The sequence below is a fragment of the Chiloscyllium plagiosum genome, chromosome 26 (assembly GCF_004010195.1).
Source record: "Chiloscyllium plagiosum isolate BGI_BamShark_2017 chromosome 26, ASM401019v2, whole genome shotgun sequence".
NCBI classification, from domain to species: Eukaryota; Metazoa; Chordata; class Chondrichthyes; order Orectolobiformes; family Hemiscylliidae; genus Chiloscyllium; species Chiloscyllium plagiosum.
In genome coordinates this window covers 38,868,774-38,896,400 of record NC_057735.1, presented here as the reverse complement: position 1 = coordinate 38,896,400, position 27,627 = coordinate 38,868,774, and the positions used below count along the sequence as shown (strand labels likewise).

At 38.8% G+C, this 27,627-nt stretch overlaps 1 protein-coding gene across 5 annotated transcripts in view; it reads left to right on the top strand.

The window, feature by feature from the left end:
• The window catches only part of uhrf1bp1 (UHRF1 binding protein 1), a 119,684-nt gene that overhangs the window by 78,775 nt on the left and 13,282 nt on the right, over positions 1 to 27,627 (top strand). For 3 of the 5 annotated variants that reach the window (XM_043716923.1, XM_043716921.1, XM_043716922.1), the window contains exons 11-19: positions 942 to 1,090; positions 2,455 to 2,596; positions 4,766 to 4,959; positions 8,326 to 9,878; positions 16,788 to 16,978; positions 21,594 to 21,769; positions 22,756 to 22,906; positions 24,763 to 25,019; positions 27,090 to 27,198. In XM_043716923.1, the coding sequence (XP_043572858.1) occupies positions 942 to 1,090; positions 2,455 to 2,596; positions 4,766 to 4,959; positions 8,326 to 9,878; positions 16,788 to 16,978; positions 21,594 to 21,769; positions 22,756 to 22,906; positions 24,763 to 25,019; positions 27,090 to 27,198 (2,922 nt within the window). Of the gene's footprint in view, positions 1 to 941; positions 1,091 to 2,454; positions 2,597 to 4,765; positions 4,960 to 8,325; positions 9,879 to 16,787; positions 16,979 to 21,593; positions 21,770 to 22,755; positions 22,960 to 23,707; positions 24,069 to 24,762; positions 25,020 to 27,089; positions 27,199 to 27,627 lie in introns of those variants that run through there. The other 2 variants (XM_043716925.1, XM_043716924.1) reach the window with 2 other exon arrangements.

The following is a 27,627-nucleotide window of genomic DNA, read 5'->3' as shown; positions in this document are numbered from 1 at the left end:
CCAACTGAAGTTTGCATTCTTGGAGGATATACCTAAATTAGGTGATTCTCATTGACACAAGGTAGCTCTGGTATTAAGAGGGTGGAAGAACCTATTTTTATTTGGATGCTTTACTCAAAAATTCACCATTGCACATATTATGAATGCATTCTGATATCAAATAGGTAACAAAATTCGATCTTTGAAGCCAGATTTCAGTCTGGGATCTCCATGTACAGTGATTTAATATCAGCTGGAATCCTAACACTTGTATAAAGTTAGTGATTTGAGCTTTCACAGACCTATGAAATAAGAGTATTTCAGTAAAGCATTGGCGTCCTAAATGGCTGACTGCTTGAATTAAAACCGGATGGCATAGTTCTAGGCTCCTCAATCACAAAAAATGTGCTCCCAACATCTACCCAGTTGTACCTTATAAGAATTTAGTATGTTTTAGGTACATGACCTCTCATTCAGCTAAACTGCTCGAGCGCAGATTCAATCTCCCCTCACAGGACAATCCTTGCATTCCAAGGAATCAGTTGAGTCAATCTTCATCTCCCCTCAATTGCAAGTATTTCCTCCTTGGACAAGGAGGCCAAACCCTCCGCTAATCCAGGTGTGGTCTCACCATAGCTTTACGTGATTGGATGCAGGGCCTCAGATGAATGAGGCACAGGGTGCTGAATTCAGCAATGAATGATTGTAAATAGCTGATGTCCAAAAGGATCAGCATTTTTTATGAAGTATTGAATGTTAACTGGTAATCCATGGATGGGTAGTAGAAACATGCAATTAAAGTAAAACTTGTATCCAGAACAGCTTTGATAGTTAATCTTGTTGAACTGCACCTTGACAGAATGCTCTGTAATGTCTCTAACAATTATGACTTACTTTGTTTGACGCTGGATAAGATACTGACTTATTGCAATTGCCGTTCTCTCTTGTTTTCTTGACATCAGGGTCACCAACACGAAAGGTAGATGCTGGCAAAAGACGTGCAAGTGATCAGTCAGCATCAGTTGCTAATTCCGATTCTCGGCAACCCCCATGGAACAGGCTGCTCTCCAGCTGTGTGGTCATCCGCATTGATGACCTGGATGTTTATCAGGTAAGGAGCGGGTGTTTGATTTTGATCTGTGTATAATGCTGCTGACACCAACACATCTATTGGTTGTATGAGCTTGGAAATTGCTACTTAAATTTTCAAATTAGGGAACATCTCCTTTCTATTAATTCTTGTTGTGGTAGTAATGACCGGCGTTTCCCCTCGGCCATGCAACCACATAGCCGCACTGCGGTACCCTGCGGTGTCATTGCCAGCATTAATTTCCAGTTTGGAGGTTCTTGCCATAGACTGACCTCAGAGGACCATGTAGAAGCAAAGGACAAGTTAGAAGAGACTTAGGTAATGACTTTAAATGGAAAATTGTAATTGCTGCCAGTTCTGTTTTGTCTGGTAACCTTAGTTAATAGCAAACACCAGCTGATGGATAAAACATTTTAGTTATATTGGCCTAGTCTTAATGTCACGAAGACCTAAAGTTTTGAATAGGCCTTTCCCTGAAGAGTTATTAATCTGAAGAAGTAATGATCCCAGACATTTTGAATGTTGATACTATTATGGTGGCCTTGGGATTGTGATAGGCTTGTACTGCATTTTACATGCTTGTCAAGCTCTATTCGGTGCTGGTGCCTGATTTTGAAGATCTCCATTAATACTACTGGTATCTACTTAGCTATTTTGTTGACATTGAATGTTTTTGAGATGTGTTGCTTGAAAAGCGCAGCAGGTCAGGCAGCATCAAAGGAGCAGGAGAATCGACGTTTCAGGCATAAGCTCTTCTTATGCCCGAAACGTCGATTCTCCCGTTCGTTTTGATGCTGCCTGACCTGCTGCGCTTTTCCAGCAACACATTTTTAAGCTCTGTTTTGATTATCTTCTGGGAAAAGCAGCACCGAACTGTTGACAGTTTTAAGTGATGAAAGGAAGTAACTCTTATCACTCCTAGATGTGTTTCCTCAATATAGTCAGTGGTGTGATCCAGGATGTGCAAGTGTAATTTAGAACCTGAACTGGATGGTGACTACCAGATGAAAATACTCACTTTCTTTTTTAGTTACTCCATTTTTTTTTCAGCACCCTACTTTGTATTTTGATTAGATGGTGGGCAGTAGTTTGGGCTGTGGTGAAAATTTTGTTTACGATCCAGACTTTCCTTCCAGGTTGCTCCACATCAATCAAATTTGAATGCTAATCAGTGGAAGAATTTGTGTTCTTGTACTCTGGGAAGATGATATCTGTTGATATCATTGGTTATCATGCTTTCTGTCTGTCTATATCACTCATTTATTGATTCATTAAATCACCACCATCCTGGAGAAGGTTTTGTAATGAAGTGGTTTAATAAAGAGAAAAGATGATCCATTTGGATATTTTGATCAATAGAATATTGATACTTCAATTTATTTAAGGTCTCAGCTGCAGGTCAGCACAGTAAGAAGCCAACAACATTACTTTCCTGCAACAGGACGTCATACCATCTTCCAGCTGGCATGTCAGCAATTCACATTGAATTCACTGAATACTATTTTCCTGACAGTAAAGAATTTCCTGGTAAGGTTATTATAAATAGTAAGTTCAACAAATACATAGTGAATTTGTCATTCTTGTTCGTCACTTGTTTGACATCATTTGTCTTGTACAATATGTCCTGTTTTATAATTGCTCTGCATATTTGGTAAAATTTGGTGACAATCTTGTTACATGCCTATTGCAGAAGTAAAAACAGATCGGAGATTGACAAATTGACAGTGATGGGACAAGCTGGTGTTGATTTTCATACTGTAGTTGTAATGGATTAGGAATAAATATTATGCCTCTCTATACATCTAATTGAAGTGAACAGATCAAGCAGCTTCACTCCATTTTGTGTGCACCATGCAGCTGGAGAAATATTTACAAGGTGTTTGTTCATCTGCAGCTGTGCAATATTAATTGTTGCATGATTGTATTTCTGAGGCATTTCACAGAATCATGAAATGGCACAGGAGGAAATTCAACTCTTATCTCTTTGAAAGAGCTATCCAATTCATCTCATTTCTGTCTTTTCCTCATAGCCGTGCACATTTGTTCTTTTACAACCATAAATCCAATTCTGTATCGTCTGTTTTTGCCATCATTTTTTATAGGCAGTGTGTTCCAGATTGTAAGTTCTCAGCAGTGAATTACTTTAGCCTTGCATCACCCCATATTTAGATCAGTCTAAAGTCCCTAAGAAACTAAATTATTGAAGATGCTTCCTTTTTATGAGGTAGTGTCTTGAGAAGAGAATGGAAATATTCCATGGAAATCATACTGGTTGAAGATTGTATACATAATTCATCAACAGCTGACAAGTTTGTGTGGGTAAATTAGTTTTGAGCAATCATTTGTGAACCGTGTTCTCTGTCTAGGCATAGTCATAGAGATGTACAGCACGGAAACAGACCCTTCAGTCCAAGTTGTTCATGCTGACCAGATATCCCAATCCAATTATAACAGCTGACAAGTTTGTGTGGGTAAATTAGTTTTGAGCAATCATTTGTTAACCGTGTTCTCTGTCTAGTCATAGTCATAGAGATGTACAGCACGGAAACAGACCCTTCAGTCCAAGTTGTTCATGCTGACCAGATATCCCAATCCAATTATAGTCCCACCTGCCAGCACACTGCCCATATCCCTCCAAACCCTTCCTATTCATATACCTGTCCAGAGGCCTTTTAAATGTTGCAATTGTACCAGCCTCCATCACTTCCTCGGGCAGCTCATTCCATAAACATACCACCCTCTGTGTGGAAAAAGTTGCCTCTTAGGTCTTTTTTATATCTTTTCCCCCCTCACCCTAAACATGTACCCTCTAATTCTGGACTCTCCCACCCCAGGGAAAAGATGTTGTCTATTTATCCTATCCATTCCCCTCATGATTTTATAAACCTCTGAGGTCATCCCTCAGCCTCCAACGCTCCAGGGAAAACAGCCCCAGCCTGTTCAGCCTCAAATTGTCCAACCCTGGCAACATCCTTGTAAATCTTTTCTGAACTCTTTTCAAGTTTCACAACATCTTTCTGATTAGGAAGGAGACCAGAATTGCATGCAATATTCCAACAGTGGCCTAACCAATGCCTGGTACAGCCGCAACATGACCTCCCAAACTCCTGTACTCAGTACTGTGACCAATAACCGATAGCATGCCAAATGCCGCCTTCACTATCCTATCTACCTGCAACTCCACTTTCAAGGAGCTATGAACCTGCGCTCCAAGGTCTCTTTGTTCAGCAACGCTCCCTAATGTTTTTATGCCTTCTAACACTGGTCTTTGTTTGGCTCCTGATTTTTGATAATCTGTACGGAAATATTGCCATCTTCTCCCAAAGGTTGGACTGCCAATAGAAACTATCTAATTATTCTGGATATTTAGGTAGTGCGGAGGGTAGGTTATTGATGGATATCCTTTTAATATCCTCCCATTGAAATGTTGGCAGTCCTCTGAGGACCATGTGTTACAATCCTGACCCTTCAATTTAACCATCAACCTTTACATTTATTCTTAATTATGCTTATTCTTATTTACGCTTACAGTGTAGATTGGGATTTAGTGTTTTGAGAGCAAACTGATTTGGAAATAGCTGTTTTATCAGAATATGACAGTATGTTTTCATTAGATTCTGTATTTTACCATCATGTTAGCTTGAAGCAATATGTTATTCTTTGCTTTCCTTTTATATCCTTTTGTCCCATTTACAGTGCCTTCTCCTAATCTTTATGTAAATCTCAATACCTTGCAATTTACACTGGATCCAGTCAGCATGCTGTGGATGAACTCCTTCTTTTTGGATTTGTATCAGACACTACAACAGTTTAAAGCCATCTATAAACTGAATAATTCTGTGAAAGTGGATGAACATGTTGACTTTTGTATGAATGGACTCATGTTGAAGGTTAGTTGCTGCTAAAGATTTTTCAAGTTAGTGTTTAAAACTTGACAAGAATATGCTATGAAATCCTGTAGGAATATGATTTATTTGGGGTGGAGGGGAAGGGTTGCTGAGGCCCGTTATAGAGGGAGTAAGTTTTCAGTTCTGTTATGGTTTACTCCACAAGTTCTGTTAACATGTTATTTAAATTTGTTTCATATGTTAGATTTGGCTTAGTCAATATAGCCTGACCATTTTGAAGTATAGAACTTGAATGTTGTCAACAAAAAACATTTTGCATTAGTGATTAGGTATTAAGAAAACTAGTTTGACGATAAACCACAATTTATTTGCGTCAGAAGATTGGCTGATGTGAGACATTGCTGGGTGAAATGGACCAATTAATGATGATTAACAGTTATCTGCCAAGCTTGGTTTAAGTTGTTTGACGAGTCAAGGAATAAGCAAGCAATGACTCTCACTAGTTGTTGAATTAATACAGGAAAATGCAAAGACTGTGATGCCAGGCATGGAGGCCATGTTTCCCAAAATAACTGGCAGATTGTTACCAATGGCATATCCCTTTGACCTTTTGCAGCAAGCAAGGTCCTGATGGTACCCAGCCAGACACACTCAACAGTATCAAAAGTTAGATCTGGTTCCACAATTGTACAACTTCTAAATAATCTGATTGTAGCGTAATGTTCTTTGGCAACGAAGGTTAGATCTTCAGTTGGACTGGCAATGTGATGAACTTGCATATACTGGAGGGTACATATTAATGCACAGGGCCCTGTTAGAACATAGAACATAGAAGAATACAGCGCAGTACAGGCCCTTTGGCCCTCTATGTTGCGCCGAAATACCCGACTCCATACGCGGGAAAAGGTTCACACTGTCAACCCTATCTAACCCCCTAATCTTGTTCTTTGCAAACAAAAAGAACTTGTATATGTACTTGCCTATTTTAACTTAATAAAATAGGTGACAGCCATTCACTGGTTTATTTGTCAGGGCAACATGCCTGACCTAAAATATAGACACAGCCTGGCAGTGAACTGTGAATTATTGTTAACTGGTACGTTGTCCATCACAATGTCTCTCTTAAACGTCTCTCCGAAGTAGAGTCCACTGTCAACTAATCAGCATTGTCCACTCATGCAATATAAAAGTTGGTTTCCCCTTAAATTTGTATTCTTGTGAACTATTCTGATTATAAGATTAAAAAGCTTTGACAAAATATTTGTCTTCAGCGAACTATAAACACATGACCGAGAAGCTCCTCTCCAAAGTCATGCAATACCAAGGTTGCAAACAAATTGGCTTGATCTCAGAGGGATGGAATCTGTTGCTAGGGATCAGAAGACTGTTGAACTATTTGAAATGATATAAGCAAACCAATTTCAAATCACAAAATGAGAACAAAATTTGAATTTCTTTCTGCTAGATTCCTATCTATCTCTATGAATATTCTTCTCAATATGTCCAAGCATCCATGAAGGATGATTCCGTGATCCCCATGCTCTTCAAAATAAATACTTATGTAGAAGCTTCCTTGACTTGATCAATGATTTTCACCTTCTGGACCATGGTCTAAACTTTTTATTACAGTTTAGTATATGTATTTTTGTATTAGAGAATGTGTAGGTATCAGTGCAGGTTTGACTGGTATTTATTTGCTATTGAATGTGAATTTAATTAATGATGAGATTACAGTCTTATTGGTTGTGAATCTATGATCTGGCCAGTTTTTGTCATTCGATAATATTTATACTTCTGTAGTATTTTAAATATGTTCTGCAAAGAGAAATTTAAATAAAACTTCTGTGTCCAGAACAGACCTATAGTATACTGACTTCTACACTACAATACATTACATTATATCATGGTCCCAGTGTAATGTAGGTTCTTGAATCAGTGCTGAAGTGTTGTATTCTGAGGGGTGTCTTTTTTTTTTGCCATGATCTGGTGTAACTGCTAGCAACTGTACAATAAAACCTGATCGATAAGTGATTCGAAGCCTACAATTCTTAACGTTAATTGCTTCATGGCACTCAAAGTTTGAAGATCATTTGTTCATAATCAAAAATTTTATCTTCACATTTTTAAATAACACTTTTTGGTCAACTGTACACCATATTTCAGTCACAATCCATTCTCTTGAGAAATCTACACAGGCAGCAATTTTCTTTATAGCCCTGATACTGTACCTTCAAGAATACACTCCTTCCATAAGGGATCGATAAGATATAGGAACAGAATTAGGCCATGCACCCCATCAAGTCTGCTCCCCCATTTGATCATTGCTGATATGTTTCTCACGAAAAAGGTGAGGACTACAGTTGCTGGAGATCAGAGTCGAGAGTGTGGTGCTGGAAAAGTACAGCAGGTCAGGCAGCATCCAAGGAGCAGGAGAATCAATGTTTTGGACATAAGTAATTCATCAGGAATGAGGAATTTCTCAATCTGATTCTCTTGCCTTTCTCTGTAACTCCTGATGCCTTTACTAATCAAGAACCTATCTATGTCTGTCTTTGCTACACTCAATCACTTGAACTCCAAAGCCAATGTGATAAGCTCCATTGCTTCACACCCCTCTGGATGAAGAAATTTCTCTTGATCTTGGGACTAGAGGGTCATCCCTTCCTGAGGCAATACCCTTGGATCCTCGTCTCTCCTAATAGTGGAAACATCATCTCCAAAACTGCTCATGATATTCCAAACTCAGTCTGATCAAAGCCTTAGTAGTACATCCCGGCTCTTGTATGCCCCATCAAAATGAATGTTTACCTTTCATTTGCCTTCCTAACTGCTAATTGAACCTGCATGTGAACCTTGAGAATCCTGAACTAGAACTCCCAAGTCCCTTTTATGTTTCAGATTTCTGACACCTTACCCCATTTAGAAAATACTCTAGCCCTCTTCTTATCCAAGTGCAAAGCCTCACATTTTTCCACATTACATTCTCCAAAGTGTATAACAAAGAGCTTTCTGGATTTAAATCACTAAAAAGATGCAGTTTGGTTAAATGATCATAACTTGCTTGGATGGGTAGTAAATCACAATTTGCCAGAACTGTAATGAGAGTTTACCAACAGAACATGTACCAGTGTAAAGTTTTGCTTTGCTGTTTGCTTCACTATTAAAATTTCATGTTTATTGTAAAGTTCAAAATAGATGAAAAAATGTTTAAACTCTAGAGTCAAAGCAAGACTTTCTACCCTCTGAATAGAAGGATTTTGTTGAGGAGGGAAGTCGAAATAATTAAATGACTAGTTTTCTGTAATACAATAGAAATTAAGGTAATGTGCTCCATTGCTCAGAATTTGCTTGGCTTCATAATTTGATCCCAAAAAAATTAATCATATACTTTTTCTGTATATTTTGCAGTTCATTATTCCAGTGGACAAGAAGATAATTGCTCATCCAGACAGACCACAATACCTCACCATTCAGACTTCAGATGTTGTGGCTACGAATACCCGTCACTCACTAAACTGCACACACTCTGATCTCCAACTGGTGCTAAAAGCTTTCAAAGACTTTGAATTCTTTCATGTGTCATATAAAGAGTTCCCCAAATGTGCAGACAGTTTTGATGTGCTGCAAAACGTTTTCTTTCATCATGCTTTTGAACAACAAATCAATATGGATAGAATATACACTCAAAAAAAATGCAACTATGATGTATTAAAGACATTGTCAGCTGCAGATATTTGGTCGCTCCATTTTTCCCTGCTCTGGTTGGACTTTGAGGGTATGGAGAGTTCGAAGGGCAAGCCTTTGAACTTTGTGGATGCATTTCCCCTCTCCATTTGGGTGTCTCAACCATCTAAGTTTCAGAAAGCCAAGGAATTATCCAGTCATTTAGCATCTGAATGTAGCATTGATTTAGAGGATTGCAACACGAGTTTGGGCCATAAATTCAATTTGTCCAGCTGCAAAGAATCCCTTGGAAATGGATTGCAAGCCAATACAAAGCAAGATTTTATGGGTGCAGAAGTGCTGAGATCTTCTAAAGGGATTGGAGAGGAAGGGAAATTGAGAGAAGCCAGCGAACAGGATGATTCTGAGGCAGATGTACATGTTCTAGTGTACAGCACTGCCCATGTAAAAGCACATATAAACCATTACCATTACCTTGTTCTACTCAGACTGAAGGAGTATCTCATTCAGCTACAGGAGGACCTCAGTCAGGATGTGGAAAGATGGACTAAAAACCCAGTTAAATATGGCAGTACTTGCATAGGGTTGTTGATAAAGAGTGCAGAAATTGCTTTACTGCTTCACCCTGCACCAACTGGACATTATGATGCCAAATCCCAGGAATCTGAAAGCACAAGTCTGGCTGAGTCAGAACTTTCACCTTCTGGAAGTAAAGAGAGTCTGACCATGGAGGTCAAGCCTTTGAACAGAGCAACAACTGATCAACTGGACGATACCATTACTTCTATGGATGACAGTGGGATTCACAATGGGGATTTAAGTATTGCAACCTCATTAGATCTTGGTGTTTTGTCACAAGATGGTATGCTTGTGAGCAGTGCTCCTGTTTCTAACAGTGAAGAGATGGCAACTCAAACACTAGAAAAAGGACTTGTGGAGGAAGCATTTGAAGCAGTGGAGTCACTAGAGGTTGAACGTTCTGGCGATGTCATTGATCACTCTACTTCTCACCCCACTTTAGCTACAAGCACATCTTTGATTTTAGACCCACAAAGAGAGAGCAGATCATCTGGTGGCAATGTCCAGGCTGATACTGTTCCATTTGAGGATGTTGATTCAACTCCATTGACTGTAACAAAGGATGTTGCCAAAGAAGCTCTGCTGATAACTGTGGATTTTACGAAAGAAGCAGTTTGTCTTACAAAAGATGCTTTCAGTCTCAGCAAGGAAAAGATGGCGAGCACAATGCAAAAGATGCTTTCTCTGTCATCCTCTAGGTAGGCTCAAATGGTTTTCAAGCTGTGATTATTTTATCTTAAGGTTTACATAAATATTTGAGTACTGATCTAAGTATAAAACCTAAAGCATTTATTGCAAAAGTCTTAACTTCAGAGAGCCCAGCAGACACCAATTCTATCCTCTTTGTCAAGTTCTTTTGAATTGTTGTTCGATTTTTCACCATATCTGTGCAATGTAATGCAAACTGTAGAAACTGAATGGTTGAAACAAGTACACCTTGTAACATTTTTTAAAATAAATTTTGAGGGTTTGGTTTTTTTGTTCTTCTTCCGTACCCTGTCCAATCTTCATGACATGTATGTACCTTTCAAAACTTAAAGGAGGTAATGTGATGCTGCTTTGGAGTAACGCATTTGCAACTTCTTTATTCCTGATTGGAACCTGTTCGGTTGAATGACCAATTTATTCCCTTTCCTCCTCAAAATGAAGTTTCAAATAGTGATTGCTTTCCCATCGACCATGTGAGGATTAAGAGGTAGGGTTAGAGCTTAGTGTCCGCACTAATTGGCTATAATGCAATTGAATTGTGGATGTTGCTTGCATTATGCAAGTTTTCTGCTGAACAGTTGAGTTTTCCATAGCATGATCTTCTACAGCGTGATATTCTGTAGTTCATTCTCCAATTTTTGTATGCAGAGCCCTGTACCCAAGCCTTAACAGACTATTTGAAATCAGCTCCAAGGAAATGAGGTACAGTTTAAAAATTGTGCCATCCTGCTACCACACCCTCTTTATTCAAGAAGGCTCTTGGCTGAATAATAGCCTATTATGATGAGCAAACAGAAGGTTTCGTATATTTTGTTTTTAATTGGGCATGTGGCAGTTAGGATTCCTGAAAAATTTCAGGGTGGTCAAGTGGTTTTGCTTTTGGTGTCCATTTAAACCTTTAACCCACTCACATTGTGCAGTTAATTTCTGCTCAAATAAAATGGATTCTCTGGTATTTTAAATTATTCAACACTTGGGAGGAGTGGTTGTATGATTGCACTTAAGTGAAGGCATTCAGTAGACCTAAAGTTCAAAACCAGCTCCTGCTCTTCAAATTTTTAAAATCCAAAAGCTGGTCTTCAACTTATCCTTGGCTTTAATCCACCTAATTTTGTTATCTCCCTGCTCTCACTTCTCCAGTGTTCAATCTTCTGATTCTGATCTTGGATGTTTTTTTGACGTTTGCTCTATCCCACTGTTGGTGGCAAAACTTCTGTCTGCCAAGGTCTTGCCACTTGCAACTTGGAGTCCCATCCATATGCGAGCATGTGTGAGATTTCATCTGTCTCTCTTTCTCATTAGTAAATCGAATCAAAATCTGTCTTTTATCCTAAGCTCTGGCAAAATAAGAACATATTTTTATTTTAAAAGTGCAACCTAAATATTAAGTGTAGGTGTGATATTGCACAAGAAGGTCCAAGCTAAATAATTGGGCTTATCTGATCTTTTGTACCATACAGCTTGTTTCAAAGCATAGTGAATTGATAAGTGACAACACCTGGGTCTATTGCTCTCCAATAACTGCTCTGCTGTTCAGTAGCATTTAACCATCATTAGGTGGTAATTGTATTATCCTTCACCACTAAATGGACAACATTGTTCCTGCTTTCCCACTCTGAAAAATTTTTAATTGTAGAACTATCTTGGGTTAGTTAATTGGTACATTTGAGTGACTCATTCCACTCCCACTCTAAATGCCACAGGTGGGTTTTTGAAAATTAGTCATTGTTTTATTTTTAATCTTGAGGCGCTGTAACTTTTTTGCTTGGCATTGTTCAGTTCTGTTTCATTTCTGATTATCTAAAAACAATATTTGAGGATTGATCAAAGAATTGAATTCTGTTTCTTGATATTTTCCATAGAAGTTCATGCTATTATTTCATGATTTGAGTTGCTAATGTTTTCTGCTTGCGCTGAGCACAATTCTGCTTTAATCAGCAAACTTTTATCACTGCAAACAAAAAGATTTAGCTTGCTGTCAGTGTCAGGGGCAGAATCTGCTAAATGTGAACAATTTACTGTCGTTATCCACTGCCTGTGTATCTAACTCCTGAACCTCCTTTTAATTGGCAGGAAATAACATTGGTTGTAATCCAGTCAAATTGAAGAGGGAAAGCTTTTAGTTTGCAGGTTAAGGGCAGTAGCAGAATACTACAGTTCCTCGAGTAATTTCAGACTCTTTGGTTTCGAGGTTATTCAGTACTTCTCTACGAATCATAAATCTACAAAGAGGTGTACTCTGTAGGGGAGCCTCTTCTCAGTCGTTGGCTCATGTGCTCAGACATAACAAATGTATACCAATCCTAATTGATATATCAAATTAAGGCAAAATACTGTAGATGCTGAAGATCTGAAATAAAAACAAACTGCTATAAAAACTTATCAGTTCAGACAGTATCTGGAGAGAAAATCAGTGTTCATGTTTTGAGTCCAGTAACACTTTCTGAGAACAAGTAATCTATTTCTCCCCATGGATTCAGACTAATACAGTGGAAAATCGAATTTTCAAAATCTAGCAAATATAACCCGCAAATAGGCAGCAATGAAAGGAACATTAACCAAGTGGATCTTTCTGACATCAGAACAGAAACAGTGGCATGGTGGCTCAGTGGTTAGTACTGCTGCCTCTCAGCGCCAGAGACCCAGGTTCTATTCCAGCCTCGGGCGACTGTGCAACTCCACACCGACATTCTCCCGGTGTCTGCGTGGGTTTCCTCCTATAGCCCAGAGATGTGCAGATTAGGTGAATTGACCATAGTGTTCAGGACTGTGTAGGTTAGGTGCATTAGTCAGTGCTAAATATAGGATAATTGGGGAATCCTATATTATCCTATAGGTCTGGGTGGATTACTCTTCGGAGGTTCTGTGTGGACTTGTTGGGTCAAAGGGCCTGTTTCCACGATGTAGGGGTTCTGTGATGATTCTATGATTCTAAACTGTAAAGCAAACCTACTTTGGCACAGGTGTCCCAGGTAATGGTAGTGACCCGTTACCAAATTAGCCCACTCACATCCTGTCCGCGCAAACAATCAAACTGTTTATTCTGACAGAAGACCTGTCAAAAAGATGAACCAGGAATACAAGATGTCCTTATCTTCCATCAGTGTAGAGAAGCCAATGTAACAAAGTTGTTTAAATTATTCTAAAGCTCTCACTGCATTGGCAAACTGACAAACTTGAGATGACTTGCCTGTCCTGTCCTCCATTTCAGAAAGAAGCAGTGACCAACACCCAAGCTCGGCAAGAAATGATGCAGTTTGTGATGCATTCTTCAGCATTTTTCACCAACTAGAACAACAGTGCCACCATGTGGTTAATGTTAAATTATCATTTGCATCCATTCTGTATGGATACACACACCCTTTGGTCCAACTTGTCCATGCCGACCAGACAACCCAGTCTGATCTAGTTCCATTTACCAGCATTTGCCCTATATCTCTCTAAACCCTTCCTATTTATATAACCATCCAGATGCCTTTTTAAAAATGTTGTAATTGTACCTGCCTCCACCATTTCCTCTGGCAGCTTGTTCCATTCACACACCACTCCATGTGAAAAAGTTACCCGTCAGGTCTTTTTTCAATCTTTCCCCTCTTTCCTTAAACTTCTAATTTTGTACCTGCCCTAAGAAAAAGACTTTGGCTATTCACTGTATCCATGCCCCTCATGATTTTATAAACCTCTATAAAGCCACCCCTCCGCCTCCGATGCTCCATTTAGCCTCTTCCTATAACCCAACCCCTGCTGTCTCAGCAACGTCCCAGCAAAATCCTCTAAGTTTAACAATGTACCTCTTAAATGTTAATATTGATTTCTCACTTGTCAAGTACAATCTGCCTGACAACACTTTTCATTGTACCTCCGTATTCTTAATGGTAATAAATCAAATCAAAGGGTGACCAAAATTGTACAATGTCCTGTACAGCCACAACATGATGTCCCAACTCCTATACTCAGTGTTCTGACCAGCGAAGGCAAGCAAGCCAAATGCTGCCTTCCCTACACTGTCTACCTGTGACTCCGCTTTCAAGGAGCTATGCACCTGCACCCCTTGGACTCTTTGTTCAGGTGCACTCCCCACATCCATATAATTTGTTTAAAGCCCTGTCTACAACCCTAATTAGATGATTCCTCAGGACAGTTGAGCCAGCATCTGTCAAATGAAGCCTGTTCCAACAGAACTGCACTCTCTCTTTCCCTAGTCTTAGTTCCATGCCCCGTGAATCAGAACTCATCTCTTCTACACCCATGTTTGAGCTATGTATTTACCCTTCTTATCTTATTTATGCTACACCAGTTTGCATATGGCTGAGGAGTTACCTTTGTGATTCTGCTTAGCTCAGCCCAGAATTGCATGCAATCACTCAGTAGAACCTCTTTCCCAGTCCTACCGATGTTGTTGTAACCTAAATGAACTTTGACAACTGGATCCTTTTGCATGCACTACAGGTTCCTCTCTAGCCTAGAAAGGATGTCCTGAACCTTGGAACCACGTAGGCAACCCCGCCTTGGGGACTCTGGTTTTGCTACAGAGAACAGTATCACTTAATCGAACAATGTTATCCCCCATGACTACTACACCTAACTTTTCTTTCCTTTTCCTCCTCTCCTATGTAGGTTATTTTTTTATGAATTAAATATGTAACTGAGATTCTGGGGGGAAAAAAATGTGAAATGACCAGTCAGAAAAGTTGGATCTTCAAAATGAATCTAAATTCCAACTAAAATTTCCACTTGATAACAAGTGTCTACAGTTTGGAAGTAAATGTAGCTGGTGAAGGATCATAACTTCTCAACAGAAAAACAATACTGCAGTTCATTACGACCCACAAAACATCCAGCTTAAGGATTGATAGATAAACAATGTGAAAGGACCACAGAAAATGATTTGCTCATGAAATCTGTCTGGAGCTACACATGTGACCTAATCAAATGAATCACTATTGTTTCATTTTCTGTGACTTTCCCTTGAGGGAAGAGTTGAGCTTTTTACTGAGAACAGTTGAAGTCATTTCCTCCTTCAAAATTGTGGTTCAGCATTATGTTGACATTTGGGAAATAGTTTTAAATATATCAACTTGAAGTATGTTTTTTCCAATTAATGTGTGATTTGCGTTTTCCATTCTGGTGGGAATTCATTTGTTATCATTTTGATTTTTTCATCCGTTTTTTGTGTTGTACACAGTATCCCAGATTTCAGTCAAATTGAGGTTGAATAACTTGAAGTTGTACACAATTTGTTGATTTTAAAAAGTTCTTAAGCATCAACTTTAGTTCTGTCTGTTATGGAATTGAGGGCAAATTATTAACCTATTTGGCTGGCTGAGCAGCAGGAGCTGGAGAATAGAAATAATGGACAGGTACTCTAGTTGGCAGTAGTTGCTTGTGTCCCACAGGGACCGAGATTAAGAGCTGGAGGAGGGTTTTGATTGCAATTAGAGGCACAAAGGGAAACCAATGAAGTAGATAGAAACTATATCCATTATTTCATAGGTAGCACAGAAGAAGGCAACTTGGCTCACTGTTTGTGCTGGCTTGCTGAAAGAACCGTGCACCTAAAACTTACTCCCTTGCCTCTTTCCAATGGCCTTGCTCATAATCCAGTCCTCTTTGAGTGCATTGATTGAACCTGCCTTTGTCTAGTCTCAGGCAGGCAATTCCATATACTAATCATTATATGGAAAAAGCTTTTCATCACATTGCTGTTGCTTTTTTTGGGACTAAGTTCTTATCTCTGCATTCTTTGGTTCTCAATTCTTCCAAGAATGACTTCAGATTCTCTATTTCTGTATTGATTTTGCCCAGACCCTTGTGATTTTGAATTCCTTTATCAAGTCTCCTTTAAACCTGGTGGTTTCTCCCTTGTATCTACATAATTAAAGTCACTCATCCCTGGAATGACTCCTGTAAAGGCACAGAAACAGTGCAGAAAGGATTTACATGTCCTTAATTTTCACATCACACCACTCCACTCCAGTTGAGGTTGAACCAGTGTTTTTGTATTCTTCCTTGCTTTTGTGTTCTACACCTTACTTATGATGTCTGTGCTCTTATTGACTGTGCTCTTAAACTTATCCTGCCATGTTCAATGATTTTTCTGCATTTACATCCAGGTACCTCTGTTCCCAAACACCCATTAGAATTGTCCCCATTATTGTATATTGTCTGTGTTCTTCCTACCAAAATTAATCACCGCACGCTTATCAGCATACAGTTTGCTAGTCACTTGGATGAATCTAGGTTAATTATGTTTTTTCCAAATTACTGTGTTTCTGAAAGCTTCCTGGTAGCATTGGTCTGTCATGTCTTGACGCACTTTTTTTTGAAAAAGTGACATTTGCAATCCTCCTGTCTTCCGGCCGCCCCCCTCAATCTAAGGAGGTTTGCAATATTATGGATAGTGCTTCTGCAATTTTAATTCTGGATTGAGTACTTTAAGTACTCAACTACAGACAATCTGTCAATTACCATCTCCTTACCAATTTTTAAACCTTTCAACTGTGTAAGCTATCTGTTTTTGCCAAGATTTGCACAGAATCGCCTTCCTTGGTAATAAGAGCTACAAAATATTACTTTAATCCCTCAACCGTGCTCCCTACACATAATCTCTTTTTTTTGATCCCTTTTCAAGCAAGTTAAGTGATAATAGAGCTGTGACAAGTTGACAGATCTATTTGGCCTGTATGGTACTTTCAAAATGTACTACTTCACTCGATGGTTCCATAATTAAACTTTCTGTTTTATAGATATCTTTGATATAATGAAGCACTGTTCCATATGACTGTTATTCTGCTGTCTTAAAAACTGCATTTATATGTTAACTTCAGGGTTTTGTTACACCATTTCTTTGTTTTGCTGCTGCTCCTGACTAAATCCAAGTTTGCATTTTGTTTCTGAAGAGAACAGCTGTCAAAAGGAGAAGATGGTTTATCCTCCTCATTATCCAGCACTAAACTGCGATTTTTAAACATGAAGCGTACCAACTCTCAGCATTCCCTTGACACTGCGTCACTTGATGGAAGCCTGACAGAAGATCGAATATCTATGGACAGTGACGGCAGTGAGAAGTATGTTATCCTCCTGGAAGCAGGTACAAAATTTTAATTCCAATTAAGAGGAAAAATAACATACGTTTTATTGATTTCAGCACTAACTAACAAATAGACAGTGAAACTAACTTGCAGTTTTGTTGGGATTATGCTGTCAGCCCTCACATACTCCCATGTAGGTTATCAGTGTATCTAAGAAGTATTTCTAAGCAGAAGCAGAAAAAATTGTTTATTACAACACCATTGTCACTTTGTGAGTCAAATATATCAGAGAGATGCAAAGATTCTCAGTGGGTCGTTAATTTTGAGTTGCATTGAGTTGTCATTGTTATCTCCAAACTCACACTGCAAAAGGCCTTTAAGAAGCTACACATTATTGACTCATGATATGGATTAGGCCATGTGAAGTAAGGACAAATAGCTGTATGGATGGCAAATCAAGAATGGTACCTGGACTTCAGAGGTTAGGTTATGAGGAGAAATTTCTAAATTATGCCAGTTTTCTTCAAAAGTTAGTAGTTTAAGGAGTGATCCAAGTCTTCAAGGTATGAATAGGAAAAGACAGATTGGATAAAGATAAACTATTTCCACTGGTTGGGGATTCTTGAACTAATGGGGGCATAGTCTAAAAATTAGGGCTAGACCATGCAGGTGAAATGTTACATAGAACATGGAGCAGTACAACACCAGAACAGGCCCTTTGGTTCAATGTACCCATGTTGACCGATATTAGGAAGCACTTTTTACACACACAGGATGATGAAGGTTTGGCATTTTCTTCTCCAAACAGTTGTTGTGGTAGATCAGTTCTTAGTTTTAAATCTGCGTTAGGTACTCTTTGTTTAGTGAAGATATTAGGGGATATTCACTCAAGGTGGGTGGATGGAGTTAGGCCACAGATCAGCCATGCTCCCATGGAATGGCAGAACATGCTTGTAGAGGTGAATGGTCTATTCTTCCTATGTTTAAATGAATTGAAAAAATTGAATGCATTGGGTCCAGGCAAAGGTTAGTTATTCAGATGAGATAAGTATTGAAATTGATGTCCCATTTTGGTCAATAATGGGACCATTGTGAGTTCAACAGTTTGGCCTTCAGATCAAGTAACTCACAATGAAAATTTGTTGATTGTACCACACTTAGGATATAATTAATTTGGCAACTGTAACTGTAGGATGTGAAAACTGTAGAAATCTTCAAGAGAATAATTCAATGATAAATAAACCACAGCATGGATGGCAAGTGGTGTGCTTAGGGAGGAAAAATGGAAACAACACCAGTGTTTTAAAATATTAAATTGAATCAAATAGACAAAAGGAATCTGGCAGATAGCTGAACAAATTATTACAATTCGTGTTGCAAATGAACAAAACAATTCAACTGATGATAAAGCACTGGAATTTCTTTCTTGAGGTATAGGTTGCAGAAATGTGCGAGTATGCCAAAGTTGATCAGACTGCATGTGATTCTAGTGATCTGAAGCACTGGAGAAAGTACAAAAAAGAATGACCTGGGGTGGTACCAAAACAGATAACAGCATCAGAAAAGATTGAACAGGACCCTGCTACTTTCTTCAGAAACCAGACAAGCTATGCAAGAACATGAAGCCTTTTGAGCTTGAACTTCCTGTCAAGATATCATAACTGAATCAGAATTGCTGCACTGCAGAAAGAGGCTATTTGGCCCATTAAGTCTGCGCTGCCCATCCAGAGACCATCCCACCCAGGCCCAGCCCCCTCTCCTATCACAGAAACCCCTCATTTCCCATGGCTTATCCATCTAACCGGCATAATCACTAGTCACTACATCATGGCCGTTCCACCTAACCTGCACATCTCTGGACTTTGGGAAGAAATTGGAGAACCCCGCAGAAACCCAAGCAGTCTCTGGAAGAATGTGCAAACTCCACACAAACAGTCACCGAAGGCTGGAATCGAACCCAGATCACTGGTGTTTTCAGGCAGCAGTGTTAACCACTGAGCCACCGTGCTGCTCAATTTCTGCACCAATTCATTTCTGCCACCCTGTTAAAAAATATTCCTTGATTTTTGGAATGTGAGCTTCACTGGCAAGGTCAATATACTTGTTTCACCTGAGTGTCCACTGTATAATCTTCAGACAGCGTCAGTTAGTGAGGGCTTCTGAGTCGAGAGAAGCCGCGTTGCTGCATTGACTCACCAAGGTTTCTGTGACTTCTGCATTTTCTCATGAGATCGCTTCTAATTCTTCTAAACTCAAAAGGTTTAGAGGGGCAGGTGTTGGACTGGGGTGGACAAAGTTTAAAGTTCCACAACATTAGGTTACAGTGCAACAGGTTTATGTGGAGGCACTAGCTTTTGAAATGCTGCTTCTTCATCAGGTGGTACTGATGAAAAAGCAGCGCTTTGAAAGCTAGTGTTTCCAAATAAACCTGTTGGACAATAAACTGGTGTTGTAGGATTTTAAACTCAAAATAATATAGGACCATTCTTACTGTTTGCTGATTGGGTAAACCTCTCAGACCAGGAATCCATGTGCAACACATTCAAATTCTTTAAACAAGTTTATCCTTACTGAGGGAAGGAGACCAGAAAGGTACATAGCATTCCAGATGTGGTCTCGGTAAAACACCATGTGACTGCAACAAGATTTCCTGACTTTTGCACTTAAGGCTATGACATACTATTTGGCATCTTAATTGCTTGCTTTAGTCACCTGTTAACCTGTGGGATTTTTGGAAACTTTCATTGACATTTACTTGTCTATCTCCTTTATACTCTGATTCTAGTCTTCATGCCAAAATGGATAACTTCACATTCTCTTGAAAAAACTTATGTCACTTCCTTGCCAATCACTTGGATCACTGAATTGGTCTAAATCCCTCTGGTGTAGGTGTCCTTCTCCCAGCTTTGGATCATCTGCAAATTTATAGTACTGTGCAGTATAGACCCTTCAGCCCTCGATGTTGCATTGCCCTGTGAAACCAATCCGAAGCCCATCTAACCTACACTCATTCTCATCCATATGCCTGTCCAATGACCACTTAAATACCCGTGTAGTTGGCGAGTCTACAACTGTTGCAGACAGTGCGTTCCACGCCCCTAATATTTGGATGCAGTGTATTCAGTTCCTTTAACTCAGTCATGAATCAAGATTGTAATTATCACAGTTAAATATTGATTCTTGTAGCTCTTCAAGAGTCACACCCTCACATTTGAAACATTTATTTTCAGTCCATTAGCTAATCCTTAATCTATTATATTTTTTTCTATTCATATGAGCCCTAATCTTGTACAATGGCATTTTGTGGTATCTTATCAAATGCTTTGTTAAAAGTAATTACCATTGAATCCAATAGGGAAGTGAAAAATAATTTCAGTCAATAGTTGGAATGTTGAACTTGGTGCCACAAGAAAAAGTGGAAGCAAATTGCTTGGATACTTCCAAAGGGAAACACAACAATTACATGAGAGCAAAGCCACACTGAGATTTTGGAAGTGGAATAGGAGGATACTTGTACTTTTGCAGGCTGTTTGAGCCTAAACCCCTCTTGCTGTGCTTTGCCATTATATGGACGTAGAATATATAATTCCAGTTCAGAGGGGCCATATTGTTACATTTTATTTCTGTGAAGTTTATCAAAATTTCCAAGTGGATTTAAGTGGACAGCCTTTGCCTAAACATTGCTGATGCTCCATTTTTGTCAGTGTGGCCGACCTCTCAGCTCAATACCATGGCAGCTATGCAACCTCTGTCAGCCCTTCCTGACTAGCCAAGTACTCAGTGCCAGTGTCTGAGCTGAGAAAGTAAATCTCAGTGGGATCTTCAAGTTGGCATTGCAGAAAGATTGATGCTTTTGTTAATTTCCATGAGCATTTCTGAACATGAATCACTGGGTACAACTGTATTAGGATACGCAGTTGATTTTTAAAAATAAGCTTTGTCCTGTATTATTTGTGCAGGATGTCCAGATCAATTATGATACCCTCCTATGCTACCAGTGCTGAGTTACACTACACTAATTATATACAGATCATTGTTGCAACCTGGCACCTTTTATGAGCCTCCTTTCAGTATGTTTGTCTACTGACATTACACCACCATTCTTTATTGTCGTGACCTTCAAGTATAAATGAACAATCGTTTAGGACATCAAAACTTGAGTAACCATATTGGATCTTCTGATCCCTATTTGCTCACCATTCATATAACTAAGTTATTAATGTCTGATTAAAACTATATTTTTGAATGTAGAATTGCAATAGGATTGCTGACTCCTTCACATTGATTCCCTGACTGCATAAAATCTCAATTTTGGTTACTTGTGTGTAGCTATATCCAAATTGATTAGAAGAAGTTTTGTTATACCATTCTAAAAAAAACTCTTCTTCATTTTGAGAGACTTGGAATTTTGCAGATGGTCTAAAGAGTTAATTGAAAACATCAGTTTGTTCAAATTCAAAGGATGGTGGTACTTTGTTGCTGAGGTTCTCTAAACATTTGTAGCCTTTGGAACTTTGATTTCATGGAAGAGAAATCCTCTTGAGTCTAAAATGTTAAGCATCACATGTTGTTAATGGTTTGTGCTGTTTATTTGCATTGAAATTTAGAGTAACAGGTTAAATAATAATACTTCAATTGCACTGTCATGTTTATTGTCGGATTTCTAATTCTTAGAATCTGGACAGGAATCTCTTCCCCCAGATAGCAATATTCATACAGCATGTGAAATGGGCAGCAATCGGAGTCTACCAGAATGTGTAGATGGAGGACATGGAGCACAAGGCTTTCATAAACCTTCTACAATGACAAACTCATCAACTCAAAGCGAGGATGATTCTAATGCTGAACAGGTGGGTCTACTTCAATACAACTTTTTACGTTGGTATTTATCTTGATTGAAGTTTTGTTCTTGGTCATGATCGCGGAGTTAAGTTTTTTTAAGTTGAAAATATTGAAAATTTGATCATGCTGTAGGGAATTAGCAGAAACAGGTGGCAAATTGGATCCTTTTTAACAGACCAAGTAGCCACCGACTGATGTATAATTCAAAGTTTGTGAGAAGATTTGTAGCTCGGGTGCTCGTTGCTGTGGTTCTGTTCGCCGAGCTGGAAGTTTTTGTTGCAAATGTTTCGTCCCCTGTCTAGGTGACATCCTCAGTACTTGGGAACCCAAATTCATGTTGCTTGTCGTCTGCGTGTGCGGCTACTAGGGATAGCTGGTCGTGTCGTTTCGTGGATGCGGATCGTTAACTGTCTTCCTGTTTGTCCTATATAGTGTGAGAAGATTTGTAGGTCGGGTGCTCGTTGCTGTGGTTCTGTGGTACTATATAGGACAAACAGGAAGACAGCTAACGATCCGCATCCACGAAGCGACACGACCAGCTATCCCTAGTAGCCGCACACGCAGACGACAAGCAACATGAATTTGACTGGGACAACATTACCATTATAGGGCAAGCGAAACAAAGAACAGCCAGGGAATTCCTAGGAGTTTGTGGATGAGTGCCAAGCTTCATCAACAAACACATAGACCTGGACCCAATGTACCGGCCACTACAGCGGACAGCTGAAACTGACAACCGGAAGCGGCAGGGACAGGCCACTATAAATGCCGGAGGAAACACCACAGAAGCGCTTTACAGGAGGCTCCCAAGCACTGAGGATGTCACCTAGACAGGGGACGAAACGTGTGATGTATAATCTATGCTTAAACTACCACTGACCGAATACTTAGCAACCTTTGACAATGGAATGAATATAGAATTGCTTGGTGCATGGTTCAAGTTTTTCATGTACATTTTTTAAATTCACACTCTGATTTGTTGCTTTTTTTCCAGGCTTCTGTATTGTTGCTGAAGGTATTTGACTTGAATTGTGGAATTGACATAAAAGGTGATGATCTTTTCATTGGTGTTCAAGCAAAAGAAGTGATTCCTGATCAGCTGGGCAACTTGGGAGTGCAGCAGTTTCTAAGTAGCCGTACAACTGGTGAGAAGCACGAAGCAGAGTTGCTGTTAATAATTCAATTGATGGTAGTTATGGTAACTCAATCTTCTAGTAATTTTATTAGAGCTCTTTTGATTAAGTTACAATTCTACTCAGGAGCTAAACCAAAAGGGAAAAAAAATGACAGGGTTTTACTGAAAGATTCATTGTTCATCTTGATTTACCAAGCCATTTATAATTGTAGTTGGAAGGACAAACCTCTATTCCCAGCATGGAAGGTCGATGGTCCTCCTTCTGCATTTCTTCTTTGAATTGAAGTGACCAGTTGAATTCCTAAATCTTCTGCAGTGTGAAATAGTTTCACAAAGAAGTTTTATATCTTCAGCTGCTTCATCAATGTCCTTCCTGCGATCATCATGTCAGAAGTGGGGATGCTCACTGTTGCAACAACTTTCAGCATCATTCACGGTGGCTCCGATATTGAAACAGTCTGTATCCAAATGCAGCACAACCTGCACAATATCCAGGTTTAGACTGGCAACTGGCAAGTGATATGTCCACCATACAAATGCCTAGCATTGACCATCTTTAATAGGAGTGAATCTAACTATCTCTTTACTGGCATAAGTTATTGCACTTTTTTAATATCAATTTTAAACATAAAATTCTTAATGAATAGTTTGTTTAGTTGGCATTTAACACTTATTCTTTGCTATTCCACTTCATGCAAAGCAACAGTAAACATTTGCTTATTTGGTATGAATGTTTGGTAAATTTGTTAGGCATTCGGATAAAGCTGTTGGCTATGGAGAAGTATTTCACATTAAATTGCTCATTTTATAGAAAGAGCTCGCAGAAATTGAAAAAGATCTTGACACTGAAAATACCCAGAACCTATTGCAAAACAACACAAGGTTAATTTTTAATTTCCTTTTATTTAGGTTGCATTACTTCACACAATCCAAATTGTTCATTTTATTTTGCTTTAGTTAAGTTTACTCTGGAATTATTTTTGAATATTTAATCAAATTATGTCACATATATATGAAGGGGGATGTTTGTTGATAGTATGTTGACTGTTACTTTGATTATCTTTTGTATATCTATTGCACTTGTTTTCAGGTGAGTTAGCTACTGTGACTAAATATGATTTGGAGATGCCGGTGTTGGACTGGGGTGTACAAAGTTAAAAATCACGCAACACCAGGTTATAGTCCAACAGGTTTAACTGGAAGCACACTAGCTTTCGGAGCGACGCTCCTTCATCACCTGATGAAGGAGCGTCGCTCCGAAAGCTAGTGTGCTTCCAATTAAACCTGTTGGACTATAACCTGGTGTTGTGATTTGTGACTAAATGTGATTTTAATGTCAACTTCAGTGATTTACAAGTCTATGCCGACTCCACATTTGGAAAGATATGTATTTCATGTTATAAGCAGGACAAGCTTTCCAGGAGATCTTATGACACACGTCCTGGGATCTTAGCCAGAGCTAGTGCCTTGGGAGACGTGGAGAGTTCTTAGATTAGTTAAAGGTGCACACTCTCAAACTATTATCAGTAATGTCAAATCCAGTGATTATCACTCTTAGTACTGTTATCAATCATTTAAGCTAAATGTCTATTCTGGCTTTCCATACAGAAAACCAGTTAGTCCCTTTTTTTGTTCTTGGCTCTATCCTGCTAGCTTGACAAGTTAGTCTTCAAGTGGTCATCTGATTTCCTTTTTGAAGTCACCAATCTGTGTTCCTATCAGAGTTCCAGGTCATTGCATCATGAGCAGTGATGGTCAGATTATTTTAGCTTTATTAAACATCTCTCTTCAATCTAATAAAGTTCTGAAGCATTCCTTTTTACAGAGAGATTTTTCAATTTTTTAAAAACTTTTTTTTTAAAACAGGTTTTCAGAAAGCGTGCTCTCTGGAGTCCAAGAGAACCCAACCTGCTGTGTGTTTGAGATTTGAATCAGGACCCCACTCGGCAGTTCTCTCTCCTCTTGCTGTCAAGAATGGATTTCTGCAATTCCACATCAATAATTACAATGCAGAGCTGTTGATGTCATCTCTCACAAATCTGGGCCCGTTCTTGGAAGATGAGACCATTCCAGAAGTGATTCCAATGAAGATAGAACTTTTTAACTGTAGATTAACTCTGAAGGTATGAGACAGTTATCAATTAAATTATTTCTTTTACTTGAAAGGGAATCAGAATGATTCCAACTTGACATTACATGACAAATAATGGAATTCTATAATCAAAATTCCAACAGAAAATCATCCAGCAAGTGCAAGTATTGAGTGTCATCAGAGTCCCAAAAAAAATGGTTATGCTTTGCTAACCATTGTGCGTGGGAAATCATGTCTCACAAACTTGTTTGAAGTTTTTGGAAAAGTAACAGAGGATTGAGAGCAGAGTGGTGGATGTGATTTATATGGACTTGTGTAAGGTATTCGATGTGGTTTCCCATGGGAGACTGGTTAGCAAGGTTAGATCTCATGGAATACAAGGAGAACTAGCCATTTGGATACAGAGCTGGCTCAAAGGTAGAAGACCGAGGGTGGTGGTGGTGGTGGGGAGTTGTTTTTCAGACTGGAGGCCTGTGTCCAGGCGTGCCACAAGGTTCGGTGCTGGGTCCACTACTTCCCTCATTTATATAAATGATTTGGATGTGAGCATAAGAGGTATAGTTATAAGTTGCAGATGACACCAAAATTGTAGGCTTAGTGGACAGCGAAGAAGGTTACCTCTGAGTACAATGGGATCTTGATCAGATGAGCCAATGGGCTGAGGAGCGGCAGATGGAGTTTAATTTAGATAAATGTGAAGTGCTGCATTTTGGGAAAGCAAATCTTAGCAGGACTTATACACTTAATGGTAAGGTCCTGCGGAGTGCTAGATGAACAAGGAGACCTTGGAGTGTAAGTTCAAAGCTCCTTGAAAGTGGAGTCGCAGGTAGATAGGATAGTGAAGAAGGTGTTTGGTATGCTTTCCTTTATTGGTCAGAGCATTGAAAATAGGAGTTGGCTCTATTTTGAATTCTCTTGAAAAATAACAAAATGTAATCTAATTTAGCTAGTAGAGTTGGGCTTTTTAAAGTAGTTCCAAAAAAGACTCCTAACTACAAATTAGACATGAGTCATTGGGCAAATAGCAAGTTTTTTAAAATACAGAAAAGACAGTTGGGGCTAAAGCTTGTTACTCAAATGGCAATTAGTTGAAGTGATGATCATGGGAATCTGTATAGGAACCACTGTTGTTCACATGAATGTAGACTCTAGGACCAAAAAGTACAATTTAAAAAGTTTTACAGATGACACTAAATTAGGAGTTGTAGTCAAGACTGTGATAAAATGGAGCAAGACATTAAACTTGATCAGTTAAAGCATTTGTCAAATGACTTGAGTACAGCTAAGAAAGATAGTAGAAAGAATAAGGTCACACAGACCTTGGAAATAAGTGTATAATTTAGTTACAGTAAATAGACCTCTAGGACACAGCTTCACAAATCAAAGTTGTGATTCCAGATTAATAAGACCTGTTGTTTAAGCAGGAGTTAATTTCCAGAGTGTTAGAGTTGAAAAGCAGAGAAATTATTTTAAGATTTTGTCAAACCTTGGTTTGGACCACATCAAATACAGTGAAAATTTTAGTCTCCATTTTATGGAAAAGTTGTGAAATAGTGCAAAAAAGGCTTTATTAAGCTCCCACAAGAATTGAGAATACCCATCAGCAAAAATTGAACTGTCTGGGTCTCATCTGGATTCTGCAAGAGTTTGATGTTTCTACTTGGTGATTTCAAAGCTGGGAGAATAGATACTACTCACTGATAAATTCAATAAAGATAAATCAAGAAAAGCTTCTTCACCCAGACCTTGATTAGATTGTAAGACACTGTGTATATTTCGGAGTAGTTGTGGTGATTAGTTTAAGTTGTGTTTTAAGGATAGATTAGTTAAATTCGTGAGGGAGAAAGAAGTGGAATATTATGTTGATGGAGTTAGATGAAGAGGGATGGGAGAACGCTCACATGGAATATAAACACTCGGTTTGACTGTACTTTTTATTTAGTGATTATTAATCCGATGAGAAAATTGTAATAAAATTGTAGTAAAATCAATGTATACTTGGTAGTGCTTTACAATCTGCTTTTTTTTTCTGTAAATTTAAACCAATGAGCATTATTGGAATATGAAATACTTACTTGCGTTAAACTCTTCTTATGAAAAGGATGATGGCCCACGAATATATGCTACATCTTCTGGTCCTGTACCTCTGCATCTTGATGTTGATCGCCTTCTGGTTCAGCGGATTGATGACGGGACTTTTTGTATAAGAGGTAAGTCGTTAACGTTTTGAATCTAGTCTGTGTGCTTGAGATCTTTACATCTCTATCCCCATTATCTACACTTAGTTACTAGAATGTCCAATTGAATTGGACTTGGTTTTTGTATACACAAGTGAAAACGTAATCAAGTATTGATATTCTCAGAAGTGCATTTAAGTGGCAATGTTAATTTAGAAAAAGGCAGATGTTTGAGCTGTGATTGACAGGATATGCAATGAACAATTTTAACCATGGAGTAGAGAAATTTAATATTGGGATATTAGGAGTTTGAACATTCTTCCTGTATATGCATGGGTTTCCTGTACCTGTTTCGGTTTCCGCCCGGAGTCCAAAGGTATGCAGGTTAACTGGATTGGCCTTGCTAAATTGCCCATGGATGTACAGACTACATGGATTAGCCACAGTAAATGTGGGGTTAGG